Below are 14,539 nucleotides of genomic sequence, written 5' to 3' on the forward strand. Positions count from 1 at the left end.
AGGAGAAAATGTGAAGATTCGGGTCATTGTATGCATTCAACATATGCTTCTGTAGCCTTCCCTGAGAATATCTTTTCTACGTTGATTAAAGGGTTATGCTCTGAAATAGTAAGTTGGTTTCATTAAAAACAAGTCTGAAGGAAAACAACATAGCCAAGAATACTTCTGTTAACATAAGGTGACATTAACTGTATTTCATGAAGCAGAAAATTGCTTCCCACCCAAATTCTTAAAATCCTTCTTTTTGCTGTCTTTAATAAGACATAGAACATTGGGACACATGAGCTGCATAAAGCTCTAATAGAATTAGCATTTAGTAAGTTCATACTTTCTATGCCTGAAAAATCTGATGCAGAATAAAGCAAAGAAATACCCAAGAACATACTGTTTTATGTCTAGCCACTTTCCCTTAGGTGGAATAGATTATGGATGCATTGTTGGTAATCTCCATAAGGACCTAGGGACCAGGGCCTGGTGGAGTCTCAGGAATCTTCTAACCTTCTAAGTGAGTGCACAGGTTCCCACTGAAGAGAATGTTACCAAGAATCAAAATGGAAGCCAGCTTTTTATATTCTGAAAGTCACTTTTTTGGAGGAAAGTTGCTGTTGAGAATCAAATTTAGGACTTCATACATGTTATAGCAAGTGCTGTATCACTGAGCAACATTCTTAGACCCAGTAACACTTTATTTTTTAAGCATTGCTTTTGCAACCTGGAACTCGAGAGACAAATTGAACTTACCAATACACACACATATACATATAACATATATGTCATATTTATGTGTATGTAATCCAAATTCTTAACCATGAAGTTTTTAAATAATAAGGGAATCATCTTGATAACATTGCAGCAAGCTTTATAAGTTTTAGAAGTCTTTCCACCAAAATGAGTTTATTTCTATTTCAGATAATCATTCTTAAGTGTTTAGAGGATAAAACTACCCTCACTATGAATTCTAAATATAGAGAAACATAGTGCTTTTGATCGCAATAAATTGTTGAAAATGAGTAATTACTAATTTTCATCTTGAACATTTTATGTAATCAAATATAGATTACTGTGTATGCGTAAAATTCTATTTTAATTTAACCTGGACCTTAGAAAGGTTATCTCACCAATATAATATGTCTTGAAAAATGTGGAAGTGCAGTATCAAACAGTCTTTAAGGAAAAATGTTTAAAATTCTGGTGTTCCACTGGGGATTGTAAGATTCACTTCATTAGTATTATCTGTCTTGGTACGCCCTCATATTATATCTTCTAAGGATAGAAAGAAAATGCTACTTCTCATAGTGTCTGTCAGTGTTATATTCTAAATGAGCTAATAATAATAGTATGTGTCTGAAAGATTTAATACACTATAAAATAAAATGATAAAAATCCTGTACAAGTGATTTAATAAAATAGTTGCTCAATTTCTACTTCTTAAGTGGGAGGAACATTTTTAAAAAGTGGAATTCCAAATATATGACATATAAAGTTAGGTTGCCTTGGGTACAGTCTGTGGGCAGGTGCAGTCTTGGGTACAGCTATCCACTTCTATTTCTACCTTAGCTATCAGAGCAGCCATGAGGGGCCTCTGTAAAAGTACATCCTAAACTCTCAAAGTTCAAAGTTCAGTCATTCATGCATGTTTTCCTGATTAAAAAATATTAATCTTCTATCCACCCAGTCATTCTTTGTGTACATCATTTCCAAAAACCCAAACCAACTACTATTAGGAACACTTTGTCTCCTAAACAATGGCTGGAGTTGGGGGGGAGACAAAGACATTTATTTGCGGGGGCCATTTATTGGTTACTGTCCCTGAAGAGATGGTAGCAATGGTAATGGTCTCTTGTATTCCTGAACAGTCCTTTTCCAAATTTTTATAGTTCAAAATCGGAACAAGGAATACTTCATGTTTCATCCTCAGAAACTAGAAATGCTGCCTTTGTATATCCCTCAGTCTCAACATTCCAAGTAAAATTCTGAGGCTTATTTATAGTGAAGTAATACATTAGGAGAGAGACTTTTCTCACTGAGATAATCATTTCTGAAAAGGGTTTTCTCATTCCTTGCCAGAGTCCACCTTGGCTCTCTTGGCAGAACAAAGGTGAGTTGATTCATGAGTTGTTGATATACTTGAGAAAGACAACTCAGAGAGCAGAAGGCATGAATCTGAGTACCACTGAATAAAAACACATGGGCAAATAGCATTTTTATAAAGCACACTGCACCTGAAGCCCCAAGATTTTACATTTCCTTCTCTGAGCCAACAGCAAAGTAAAAGTTACAGCTCTCTCTGTTAACTTTTATGTATTTAGAGGTGCTATTTAAGTATAGAACTTGGTATCAAGTCAGGAATTTTTATGAAAAGATGTTAAAAAATGAAATCGTGAAACTTCCAGGGGTTTATTTTGTTACTCAGGGTTTACTCCTGTGGCTCACAGCCATGGTAGCATTTTTTTTCTTTTTCTTCTTCCCTTGAAGACTCAACTCTTACTTCTGTTTGACAAAGATAGCAAGTTGGGTGCTGGCAAGAAACTTGGATTCTCAAAGAATATGTTCCTCAAAAAGTGAAGAGTTCTCTCTGTTTTATAATCTTGAATGTTGTGGTGAAGGAAGCTAAGTCTTAATCAGGACTTGGAGGATATTATGTCGATTTTTCTTTATAGATCAGGTTACAGTATCTTTTTTTCCCCAATAGGCACTTTTTGACCTGTGCTAGGTGATAGGGAAGGTATAAAACTATGAAATAACTTGGATTTATTGAGCACTTACTATGCCAAACACCAAAACAGTGCTTTATCTATAGTATGTCTGTTAATCCTCAGCAAACCCCAGCAAAGATGGATTTTATAAGCTCCATCTTACAAAAACTGAATCTCTAATATTAACTTGCAGAGATCACAATAGATAGCAAATCCAAAGTCTGACCCCAATTTTATGTATGCACCTCTGAACTCATACTCTTTCCACTGAATCATATGCCTCAAATTTTTGCAATAGTCAAATGGTAATAATTGTGAGGAACATTGCCAAGTTGGCGTGGGAAATACATAACTGACAGCTGTTGAACAAATTTCAGGCCAATTTTTATAAGTCCTAACAAGTATCAGTACCCTCCACCTCTCCCCTTTCTTATTCTTCTGATGATCATGTTAAATGAAGCAGATTTTTTTAACCTGAAAATACCCAGCATGTTGAAAATTATTAATCAAGTTGTTAATTATTAATTCAAAGCTAGACGCTTCATTGTTCTTAGTGGCTGAACTTGAAAAAGGAGTCAAGTATGCAAAGATAAGATCCTTTTTTTAATGTAATATGAGGTGCTCTGCTCCTAAATGTTTTATATTCTTGCATGCTACATACACAGGACCTCTAGAAGTTTGCAACAATAGTAGGATTTATAAATGGAAGACTCACTTCATAATCATACATGCTAATAGCTACAAAAATGATTAATTTTATTCTTACAAGTAACGTACTAACAAGTATAACCCTTTCTAAAATGAAAATATGAAGTATTTTATTCATACATATACAATGTAACGAAACATGAATAGCTGCCTACTTAATTGTAAAATCAGTCTTCCTTCAGTAGCCCTAATTTAGCCTGATTATCATTTATCTTTCAAGAGCTACAATATTTCTAAGGAAGAAATTGAAAATCATTCATAGATAAGAAGACAAACTGTTAAAACATATCTTCAGACAGACGTTGGCTCATTGCCAAAGTCAAATATAAGATCCATCAACAAAGAAATATTTTATTCATAATATTGTAATAACAAAGTTGATTTTCAAATAATAACTCTTAGCCAAAACTTTGTGTTCGTATCTCTAAATATACAACTTCTATTAGATAATAAACTCTCTATCAGCAAGCCAGGGGCTCTGAACCTGATTGGAGATTATCATAAGTAATGAGTTCCTTTAAGTCTTTTTTCTACCCATAGAATTCAGCTTTTCCCATTAGATATGATGTTTGCTATAGATTATTCATGAATATCCTGTATCATTTATAAGTATAAAATTTTACAACCTCATAGTTAAAAATCAAACTGAGAGTTAAAATAATTAAAATGTGGTTCAATAATAAATTTATCCTGTGAATACAAACATACATTGAAGAAATCTCTTAATGTGATTAATAAAAATGTACTGAAGATCATTTGGTGTCTTGATAGATGGAAAAATATTTTATTAAATTCAGTACAGCTTCCTATATAAAAATGTTAGCAGAGATATAGGAATAGTGATTATGCACAATAATAAATATTATTTCACAACAACATAAAAATATACTGAGCATGGAAGCCCCAGAGACATGCCAATAAAATAAGGAATAAAGCAAGGATGTCATCAGCATTATCACATCACATAATTCTATAATTTAGTTATTACGCCATGTAAAAAAATATAAAATAAGAGATATGATTATAGGAATACAGAAACAGAAGTTATTATTTGTGAATAAAAGAGCCAGTTACAAAAGAACTACACAAATCAACAGCTTTCTATATCAGCAATGATAATACAGAAAATGCAATAATAAAACTTCCTGAATAATAGTAAAAATAGATAAATAGTCACTAACAAACTTAATTATGTGTAGAGCTTATATAAAAAACAATGAAAATTTGGCAAGGCACATAGACTACTACTTTAATAAGCATTTTAATGTCTGGAAAGCTAGAATGTATTAAGATGTCAATTATTTCCACATCAATTCTATCAAATGCACAATGGAATTACTATTTGGAACATTAGAATGTGATTATAAAAAATCACAGAGCAGATCAAATGAGTGAGACTATTCAAGAAAAAAAGATAAACTATCAATGATGAAAGACTTAAATTCCTAGGCACTATTCAACAAATGATCCTGGCACTCCTAGTTATCTATTTCAAAGAAATATGCATTTTTAAATTTAGTTCTTGCTTCCAACCATGCAACAAAATAATTGTAAAAGCATTTAAAGAAATAAATTAAGGATAAATTAATGGACCTACAAAGACAGAAAATGATAAATATTTAATCCCAAAGCAGGGGAGGATTTTCTTAGCCAAAGAAAAAACAAAAACAAAGAAATAAATCTTAAGTAGTTGAAAAACTTCACTATGTAAAAATATACACTGCTGTAGGCCAGGGGAAAAAAATCACTTTTAGAATTAAAGCTCACATTACAGATAAACAAAATATTGAACACTCATGGTTCACAGAAATTATTTTTTAAATGTCTCCTGAGATAAAACAGAAAAAAATTGAAATCTAAATTTATATATAAATCTAGATGAAACAAATATTTAGCTTCAGTCTATACACAAAGCTGTACTTTAACATCTAAACACTTAATATGAAATAGTTTTCTTACTATGGTTTGCTCCAAAGGAATTTAAGAGACTCTATAGTAGAGTCATCAATTTTTTGTTACAATTAGCGATTTCTAAAATCACATCCTTTGTGTGAATAATACATTCACATCCCTTTGGATGCAGACGAAATACCCCAAACTTGAAAGTTAAGAAGGAAGTCAACTTTCATTATTTCTGCATCTGCTGGTTAAAAAACTAACAAACAAACAGGCACCAGCAAGAGTCTTGAACTTGTGAAATTACAGAAGATATATAATGCCCTGTAATAAAGGTTTGTTTTATTCAATACATAGCCAAACTTGCATCATTTAAAGTTCCCTTCAACATATTTCAGTAGGTACTAGCAGCATTTAAGAGTTAAATGGGAAACAAAGACACAAACTGGAATATACTGTGAAATAATACTGCAAGCAAGTCAATTCATGTTTTTTTGAGTCAAATAGCTTTTAATTATTTCCAAATGAGGGAATGATTCATTCTTTGGCCCCTTCCCAGTATTATTTTAAAATATTTTGTGTATACAGGCTTAAATTCTGAAATATCTAAACATCTAGAATTACGTTGCCTTGATCAAAACATGCTGAAATTAATAGCTCTGGGCTATTACTTACTACTTTGCCATAATCTGAGATTAATGGATTGCCAAGTTTTACACTGATTTGTTTTTTATGCTCCTGATTTGGAAGCATAGTCTCATATACTGTTGTATGTTCTTCATTCGCCTAAAGCCTGGTAGGTACACAATAGAGGACATTTTGCCAAATCACCAGTGGGTTTTCATCAGAATGATTCTGAAAGGATTGACCTATTTCCACATAAGCGTAAATGCTATTGCTTCCCTGCCTCCCTCCCTCTTGGAATTAATTTTTTTCCCATCCTATGCACTCTTTAACCAGAAATGGGGGGCGTCTGGTTATGAGGAGGTGACATTCATAGGAAGAAAGAATGTTAGCATGAAATGCCAATTGCAAAACTCATTTTCCTTGTTGAAAATTTTACCCAGAAAGACTACAAAGTAATAGATTTCTTTTTACCTGTCATTTGGAGAAAAGAATAAGATGTGAATTTTTTAAATGACAGCAGAATTGAAAGGATAAAAAAAAATCCCTGTTGTTATATTTTGTAAACACATATTAGGGTTACAGTAGAGTCTGGAAACCTAAGAAACCAGTTCAGGCTTTAATTTATAATTTCATTGAAGACACTTCCTAGAACAAAGTATGCTTCACATTCTTACGCAGTATAAGGAGCTACAATTTTCTAATTTAGCCTGCAATATTGTCTCTATAATAGGTTCTTCATAGATTCGCCTACATTCTCAGAGCTGTATACAATGAGTGGTTTATGCATGAAAATCCTGAAAAACTTTACCATCAGGTTTGTTGATTTTAGAGAGAAATAATTTTAGAGGGGAAATTGTTCATGCGATGCCTCCTGCCAGTTAGGAGCCACAAGCACACTCCATGAGACAAATGAGATAGGATTTTACTAATCTTTATTTAAAATAATGATGAGTATAATCAACATTTAAGATATTAAAACGTATTTTTCAAATTAAAATTTTTCAGTGTCTCAAAAACTTTTTCTGTATATTACCGCACCAAAATATATACTACCTTCTTTATCTGTGATAAAATATATATTAGTTAAAATCACCACTGTTTATCATCTCATCTAAAATACTTTTGCTTTTTTTAAAGCCTCATTCCATCTCTTTGATGCTGGAAGATCATTTTCACACTTTTAGAAACTGGCAGGAAAATTTCCTAAGTGTGCAACTGATTTTTCCTTTAAGATAACACACTGATAAATGCGCTTGATGAGGCATCTGTCCCAGAATCTTCAGGATTTTACATAGTAATCTAGAACAGATTTCAACAAACTATAGGAAGAAAGTGGGTCACATCACTTCCTATTTTTACAAATAAAGTTTTATTGGAATACAGCTACATCCATCTGTTCCTACATATGTGTGTCTGCTTTCAAATTAATAGTGGAAAAGGTGATTAGTTGGAACAAAACTCATATAGCCTGCATAGCCTAAAATATTTACTATCCAATCCCTTACAGAACAAGTTTGTTTATCCCTGATGGAGAAAATAATTCCTGGCACAATCCTAAATTCATATAATATTTTCTTCCTGAGATTTCTTTTGAAGATGTTTCATTTTACAGACAAAATGATGGAAATTCACTTGTTCAAAAAGACGTGTGCTTCATTTTTAATCCTTATTTAATCACTGGTGCATATATTCTGATATCTATTTCCTTCATCCAAATATATTACTCTTGGAAAAGTAGCAGTCCTGTTTCTGAAACATTTTCTACAAAACTGAGATAAGAAATTTGACAACATTTAATTTATACTCTTATTTATTGATTTGACAGACGATGCAAGCAAAGAGAATATTGTGTTTTCCAGACTGCAGTTTTTAGTGAGGTTCATTTAACATGTTCTTCGGGGCTTTGAAATCAGCACGTCGTTGAATTTGAGTGAAGAGTAGGATTAATTTGAAGCATAGCCCTCTGTCCATTTGTTTTGGAATTAGGTAGAAGAGAATAATTTGGAAATAAAACCATTGAGAATCTATTGGAATTAGGCGCTCGGATTTTTTCAAGTTAATATTTGAGGAATCTTTACAAAACTCCGTAATTTCTGTCTTCATATAAATGTTGAATAAAGATTTGGCCCTTATGTGAAAGCAACTTAGATCTTTTTCTCATAAGATTCTATAAATCTAAATATGATGATAAGGAATTTATATTATGAAACATTTCACATTAACATGCTACACAGAATAAATTCCAAAATATTTTCTACATCTTGTATCGATTGTGAAAATCTCACTCATTTTCCTACAGTTATCAACTTTGCTACATGCCTACTACAGAGACATGACCAAGCTATTAAAAAGAGCTAACATTTATGAAATCTTTCCTGTATCCCACCCTACTTCTAATCATTACATATTCCTCCCACTTCATTTTACAGATGACAAAACTGGCTTAGAAGGGAAAACTAACTTAAGGATAACAGTTCCAATTAGATAGGGAGGCTAATGTTTTACGTTCTACTGCTCAGGATGGAGACTAGTTAGTAATAGTGTATTGTATGTTTCAAAATTACTAAGAAAGTAAACTTTAAATTTTCTCACAACAAAAAACTCTGAGATGATAGACATATCAATTAGGTTAATTTCATCGTTCCACATTGAGCACATATGCCGTAATATCACACTGTACCACATAAATATATACAAATCTATTTTGTCATGATAAAATAAGATAAAATTTTAAAATAGAAAGGAAAAATAACACAAAATAACTGGATCACAAGCCTGTTTTGTGCCCAAGACAAAATTCTAACAAAAGCACTTTACTCTTACTGCGTTCCTTAGAAATCTTTTAAGATGAATTCAAAAGCAACCAGTTATAGTGTAGTTATTGAAATTGAGCGGGCGGGGGATTTAGTTCAGTGGCACCGCGCCTGCGTCGCAAGCGCAATGTCCTGAGTTTGATCCCCAGAATAAATAAATAAATGAATACATGGTATTGGTACTGGAATGGGGTGGGTTTGGGGTGTGGAGGGCCTGAGGAAGGGTTGCTAACTTTGCCTGAAGAGGAAACACAGATGTTTCTGGGAGGATTGGGCTTGACTTGAACTGAGTTTACTAATTGGGGATTCCAGACTTAGGTAACAGCGTGTTCCAAGGCAGAGTCATGAGAGAAAGCAGCGAAGGGCAGGCAAACTGCAGTTCTTGGAAAGGAAACAGCGTGAGAGTGGACGTAGAAATGGGCTAAGGAGAGGGGCGGGGCCCGCTCACACCCTGCAGGAAGTCTGTGGTCTTCCGGTTTCAGTGTGCTAAGAATCTTCCGGTGTGCTACTTTGTAATGAAAATCTCTGGACCCCATCTGCTGGAGAATCTTACTCAGCTCCAGGAACAGCATTTCAGCGGGCATCCCAGGGAGTTCTGACGTGGACAGGCTCTTTGAGAATCACTGTTGAGAACACTGGGAAATCAACACGCTGAAGCATGACATGCTTAATGTCACAGTGTTTAAACAAACACAAACAGTAAAGGAACAGCTCAGGGGAGACAGGAAAGTGTTCTCAAACAAGGTGGGTTTTTTTCTTTATTTAGAATTCAGAAAAAACGAGGTGGTGACTTTCAGAATCTATATTGCGCACGCGTGCACACACACACACCTCTGCTTATACTTGTGTTGGATGTTACTTAGATTTCTGACTTAAAAGAAATGCTAAAAAGTCACAATCCGATTTTATTCATTTTTCAAAGGAACTTAAGTACAAAGATATATGAGCTTTTCACATTATACTAGTTTTGGCGTTCAGTCCCTTCTGTCCTCACCATTAGTAAACTATGGATAAATTAATAGAGAATCAATTATAAGTAAGTAAAGGTGTGAAGGGCTTCCTTGACGCACATATTTTCAGTAGAATTTGATTTCACACAATACAACTGAGAGATTGTTTAATGAATCAGGGAAACTGCAATACTTCTCTACTTTATCCTGGGATTAATTTAACAATTTCAGCAGCTAATTTTTCTAAGATAAGCATTCAGTGGTACACAAATTTAAGATTTGCTACTGTGTCATTATAATATGAGGTAAAAGTTTATATATTCCGCTGGCTTTGGGTCCATCTGGAGTAGAAGAAGTGAAAGCAAACTGTATTTTTAAAATCACCTGTTCATTTCAAGTACTTGTATTCAGATGACACTCCACCAAATTTTTTCTTGGTAGAAAATTGATACATTGCACCTCCCAAAAAAGTGCATTCATTAATATTTAAGCAGACTTGAAAGGAAAGGAGGGAAGAGTCATGTAACTGATCTGGAATTAAATAGACACCACTATACATCAGAATCTCTCTGCGTAAGCAGAGACGGCCCAAGCCAACTAGGGATTCTCAAAGTTAAAATGCCAAATCACACGCTGACATTTATTCCACATGTAAGCTTGTTCAACACAAATGGTAGGCATAAAATAGCAGAGCTTCAGTGGGTCGTGGCTGGAGAGAATGATAGAAATGGTCTTTTTTGTTGACAGTAGGTTGCTTTCACATTTTACTGGAATTAAATTATGCTCTTTCATGCCGTGGTATATGAAAGAATCCTAGCATCTCTGGCTAGAATTCTTAGAAAAAGCCATTATGTGGACTCTTTGCAAAACAAAAGAAGGGGAAAAAAGGTTGTGAAGTAAAACTGTGAGCACTATAAGAAATATAACCCCTCAAAACTGAATAGCTTCCATTTTCAAAAATAAATAAATGCCTATCATATTAATATTCATTAATATGAATTTTTATATATTATATACTATATATAAATAAATATTTATGTGTTAATATTAAGGGACAATGTAAATCTTTCATTTTTATAGACTGGTAAGAATATTTTGAATTTCTAATGTAAAAAGAAAATCATGTGTCAGATATGCCAGATGTGATCAGTATAAAACATTGACCTTAACTTTAACATGTTCTCAATCAGGTTTGGTCTTTAAGAGATATTATATAAAGGAGAAGTGTTAAATAGTAATGATAGGATCACAACAATTATGAAGCTTTATCAGAATGTACTATGAGAAGTCATTTCTAGTCATGAAAATAAATGGGCTATATCAGAATAGGTAGTGAAGACAAATTATTCCAGTCAAATAAAGGAGTATAAACACAATCTTGTTAACTTGGTATTCCCTAATGTGTTGTAGGGCACCCCCAAGAACACATGCAGGTTCAACCATTCACATGAAGGACTCACAGAATTCAGAAAAGCTGCTATGTGCAAAGTCACCATTTATTACAGAAAAAGAAGGTGGATTAAAATTAAAATAGCAAAGGTAAAAAGCACATAGCACAGCCTCTGGGACAAGGTTCCAGCTGTCCTCCCCCAGCAAGAACAAAGAGACAGCACTAATCCCACCAGAAGTGATGTGTGACAACATCCGACAGTGCCAACCAGGACACTCACCCATGCCTGTGCTCAGGGTTTTAGTGAGGGTCATCCACACAGACATGAAAAACCCCTGTGACCACCCTGACTCATCCCTGAGTCTCAGGCTCCCCCAGGGGTCAAAATGACGCATCATAGCCCTGGGCTCCAGGGGAACTACATCAACGTGCGTAATAAATCATCGTCAGCAGAGATTGTCTTGCAGAAGCCAACACCATTGTCAGGCAGAAGGTATCTCAGGCTGCAGAGATTATCTCCCAGCAGCTGATGGAAAATCTCACTGCTGCTGAGTTAACCCTGTGATGCATGGTAGAGAAAGAGTTTGTGGGACAGAGGTCAATAAATCATTCATTCATGCATTCATTCATTCATCTCACTAAAATGATGCCTACAAAAATCTTGTGTGTATTGATTTGTTTTGATGATGAGAAAAAGAAAATATGAGGAAGAAGAAAATCCGTTTCGTGGAATAGCAGTTGGTCTTAGCTTTGTGCAGGGAACTGGACATTCTCTACTGTGTGGTCAGTCTCAGCCCAGCAGTGTCACCGTGTGTGACCCTAACGGTGTGACACCTGAGGAGTGAGTGATGAGGGAGAGGTCAGCAACACCGAATGCACACTGCTTCTCCAGTTACCGGCTCTGCGGAAACTGGATGCTGCGCTACCCTGAAATTGTTAGAAACAACTACTTACCAGTCTTTTTCTCTCAATTTCTCTTCCCTACCCTCCGCCCTGTACTTTCTTTGCTGAACTACGATTTGATCCTGGAAGATGTTCCAGTGGATTTGATCGCCATCGGCAGGATTGGGTGGACAGTGGATGCCCTGAAGAGGTACGCATGTGCTTTATTATGATAAAGTTCCTGGGGCCAAGCTGTCATATGTTGCTACTACAACTTAATAAGAAGAATGGTATCTACTTTAGCTCAGAAGTAGCCAGCAGTCATTGAACTCCTGTATGTACCAGGCACTGAGTTCATTTTAATTTCTTATATGTATTAGCTCAACTTGTTCTCATTCCCATCCTATGTGGTAGGTGCTGTTAATACTCTTCATATGACCGGAAAAGGAAAGGAAGAGGTGGAGGGAGTTTGTGGGGAGAGGGATAGTGTAGTTGCTTAGAGTTAGGCACCTGGCTATGGAAAAATAGGAGAGCCAGGACTTGAATCAGTGCAAGCAGAAGACATTGCTCCTAAATACTTACTGCTTTCCTACAATCTAGGAAACAGTTATCCCCCTTTTAGCTCAAATACAAAACAGCGGTATGAGGAAAAGACTGATTATAGCAAATCGGGTGTGTGATAATAATGGATAGTTTAACATAGGTAACACAGAGAAGAAATGGTACATCTAGTAAACACAATAGAGGTAATCATGCAATGAAGTCATTCAAGCAATTGTGTACAATCGAGGAAACAATGTTAACCTTTTTGAAAGTTTTCTAGTGAATTTCATTTACATTATCATTTCAAGGTTGGGGAGATCCTATAAATAGTTCATAAAGAAAAGAATTTCTTCCTCCTCTATGAAATTTTAGCATATGAATTTTGATTAAAATCATTAACAGTTACACAAGTTTTCTCATTCAATAAAGCAAATTATGCCAACGTGCTATTTTAAAAACTATTAGGGCATAAACGGTTCATAGAAGGTCTTTTAAAATTCATTTTTGGGGGTAACGTCTCATAAAGATCTCAAGAAATACATCTTGAAGAACATTCTTGAGTCATTAAGTATACTTAATCAACTTTTTGACATTCATTTGGAAAACTAGTTATATATATATATATATATATATGAACTTCACTTACCTAACAACACAGTGCAGAAGAAAATACAGTACATTGATAAGCCCATTAGTACATCTTCAAATCATTGTCTCATGTAATCATAGTCAACCCAATTAAAAAATGTTCAAAAGAAATGTGTAAAGATTCACCAAGTAATACATTTTATTTGTTTTGGTCACTATGTTCTCACTATGAACTATAGGCAATATAGAAAAATCTATCATATTGTGCCCTCCTAAGTATACTGTAGAGAACATCACCATAGCCTATGAACTGTGCTAACCACTAAACCACTAAAGAGATTAGAAACAAAAATTTCCTCTTCCCAAAGAGCTCAGACTCTGTCCTATTCTATAACAGTCAATGTTTCCTTTTTATTGTGCAATTAAATCATCAATATTACTACCTTTGTGGTAAGCAGTTGTACCATTCTTACAGGTAAGTAAACAAGCTGACCAATTCGCAGTCCATTTTCCATACCTAAAACTGGGTTAAATTTTCTTTCTTATGCTGTGAGTTGAATTTCTGCAGTAAGTATAGTGAGTATAGTATGTGTTTGTTAAGCAGGTTCACTTGCACTGGTTACCGACTTGCTTGTGTTCGGTGAGACGGAACACCCCACACACACACACGCACACACATATCACAAGATACATGAGGCGGGTTTGGCACTCATAGATTGGCAGCAGGGACAGCAGGAGCCTGGGACTTGTCGTAATCCTGTCTCCCAGGGTGATGGAATCTCATCTGCAAGTGCTTCTCTTGCATCCTTGCATCACAGCTGAGCGACCCCAGATGGCAGCCCACCCTGGGGCCACCACATTTGCACAACTAAAGCATTGTGGGCCATTCTCTTTTTAAGAGGCATCCCAAACAGAGCCAACACTGTTTGGGTCAACTCTACTTCATCTCAAGATAACGATTTCCAGCCCATTCTACACTTACTCTCGAGAACCACATGTGAGAAAGGGCAGCGGAATGTTAGGCCAAGGCCACATGGAGAACTCGCTTCATGTTGGGATGTTTTAGGCACTGATAATTGAAAGGTGTGAGAACTCTGTCCAGCTAGGTAGATGGGCCACTAGGCCCAGCAGGTAGTTAGCCGGCTCTTAGAGAATAACGTGGGCAAGACATAGTAACTACAAGTGCAGGGTCTTGTTAAGTAGCGTGAAGGACAGTTCACACAAGGAGGTAATGTTTAAGGTGAACCCTAAAGACAGCTGACACAAGAGACAAGGCGAGAGATGAGATGGGTGAGGTAAACAGGGCCCTAAACTTGGCAAGTCAAAAGAGTTTGGTTTTCTCCTAAAGGCAAGGAGAGCAATCTAAAGAGTTGTATTTGTGAGGATGTCGAAATGGCTCTTTAGGATCTCTGGCTGTGGATTGTGAGGAAAGAGGCCAGTGCATTG

General features: G+C 35.3%; 1 protein-coding gene across 1 annotated transcript in view; it reads left to right on the top strand.

Annotated features, from left to right (window-relative positions):
* Plxdc2 (plexin domain containing 2) overlaps positions 1-14,539 on the top strand; it is a 429,295-nt gene that overhangs the window by 345,386 nt on the left and 69,370 nt on the right. The window contains exon 10 of the mRNA XM_004859945.3: positions 12,113-12,173. Coding sequence (XP_004860002.2) covers positions 12,113-12,173 — 61 coding nt within the window. The remainder of the gene's footprint in view (positions 1-12,112; positions 12,174-14,539) is intronic.

Source organism: Heterocephalus glaber, unplaced genomic scaffold (assembly GCF_053883595.1).
Source record: "Heterocephalus glaber isolate CG9 unplaced genomic scaffold, H.glaber_assembly_v1.0 deba00000768, whole genome shotgun sequence".
Lineage (NCBI taxonomy): Eukaryota > Metazoa > Chordata > Mammalia > Rodentia > Bathyergidae > Heterocephalus > Heterocephalus glaber.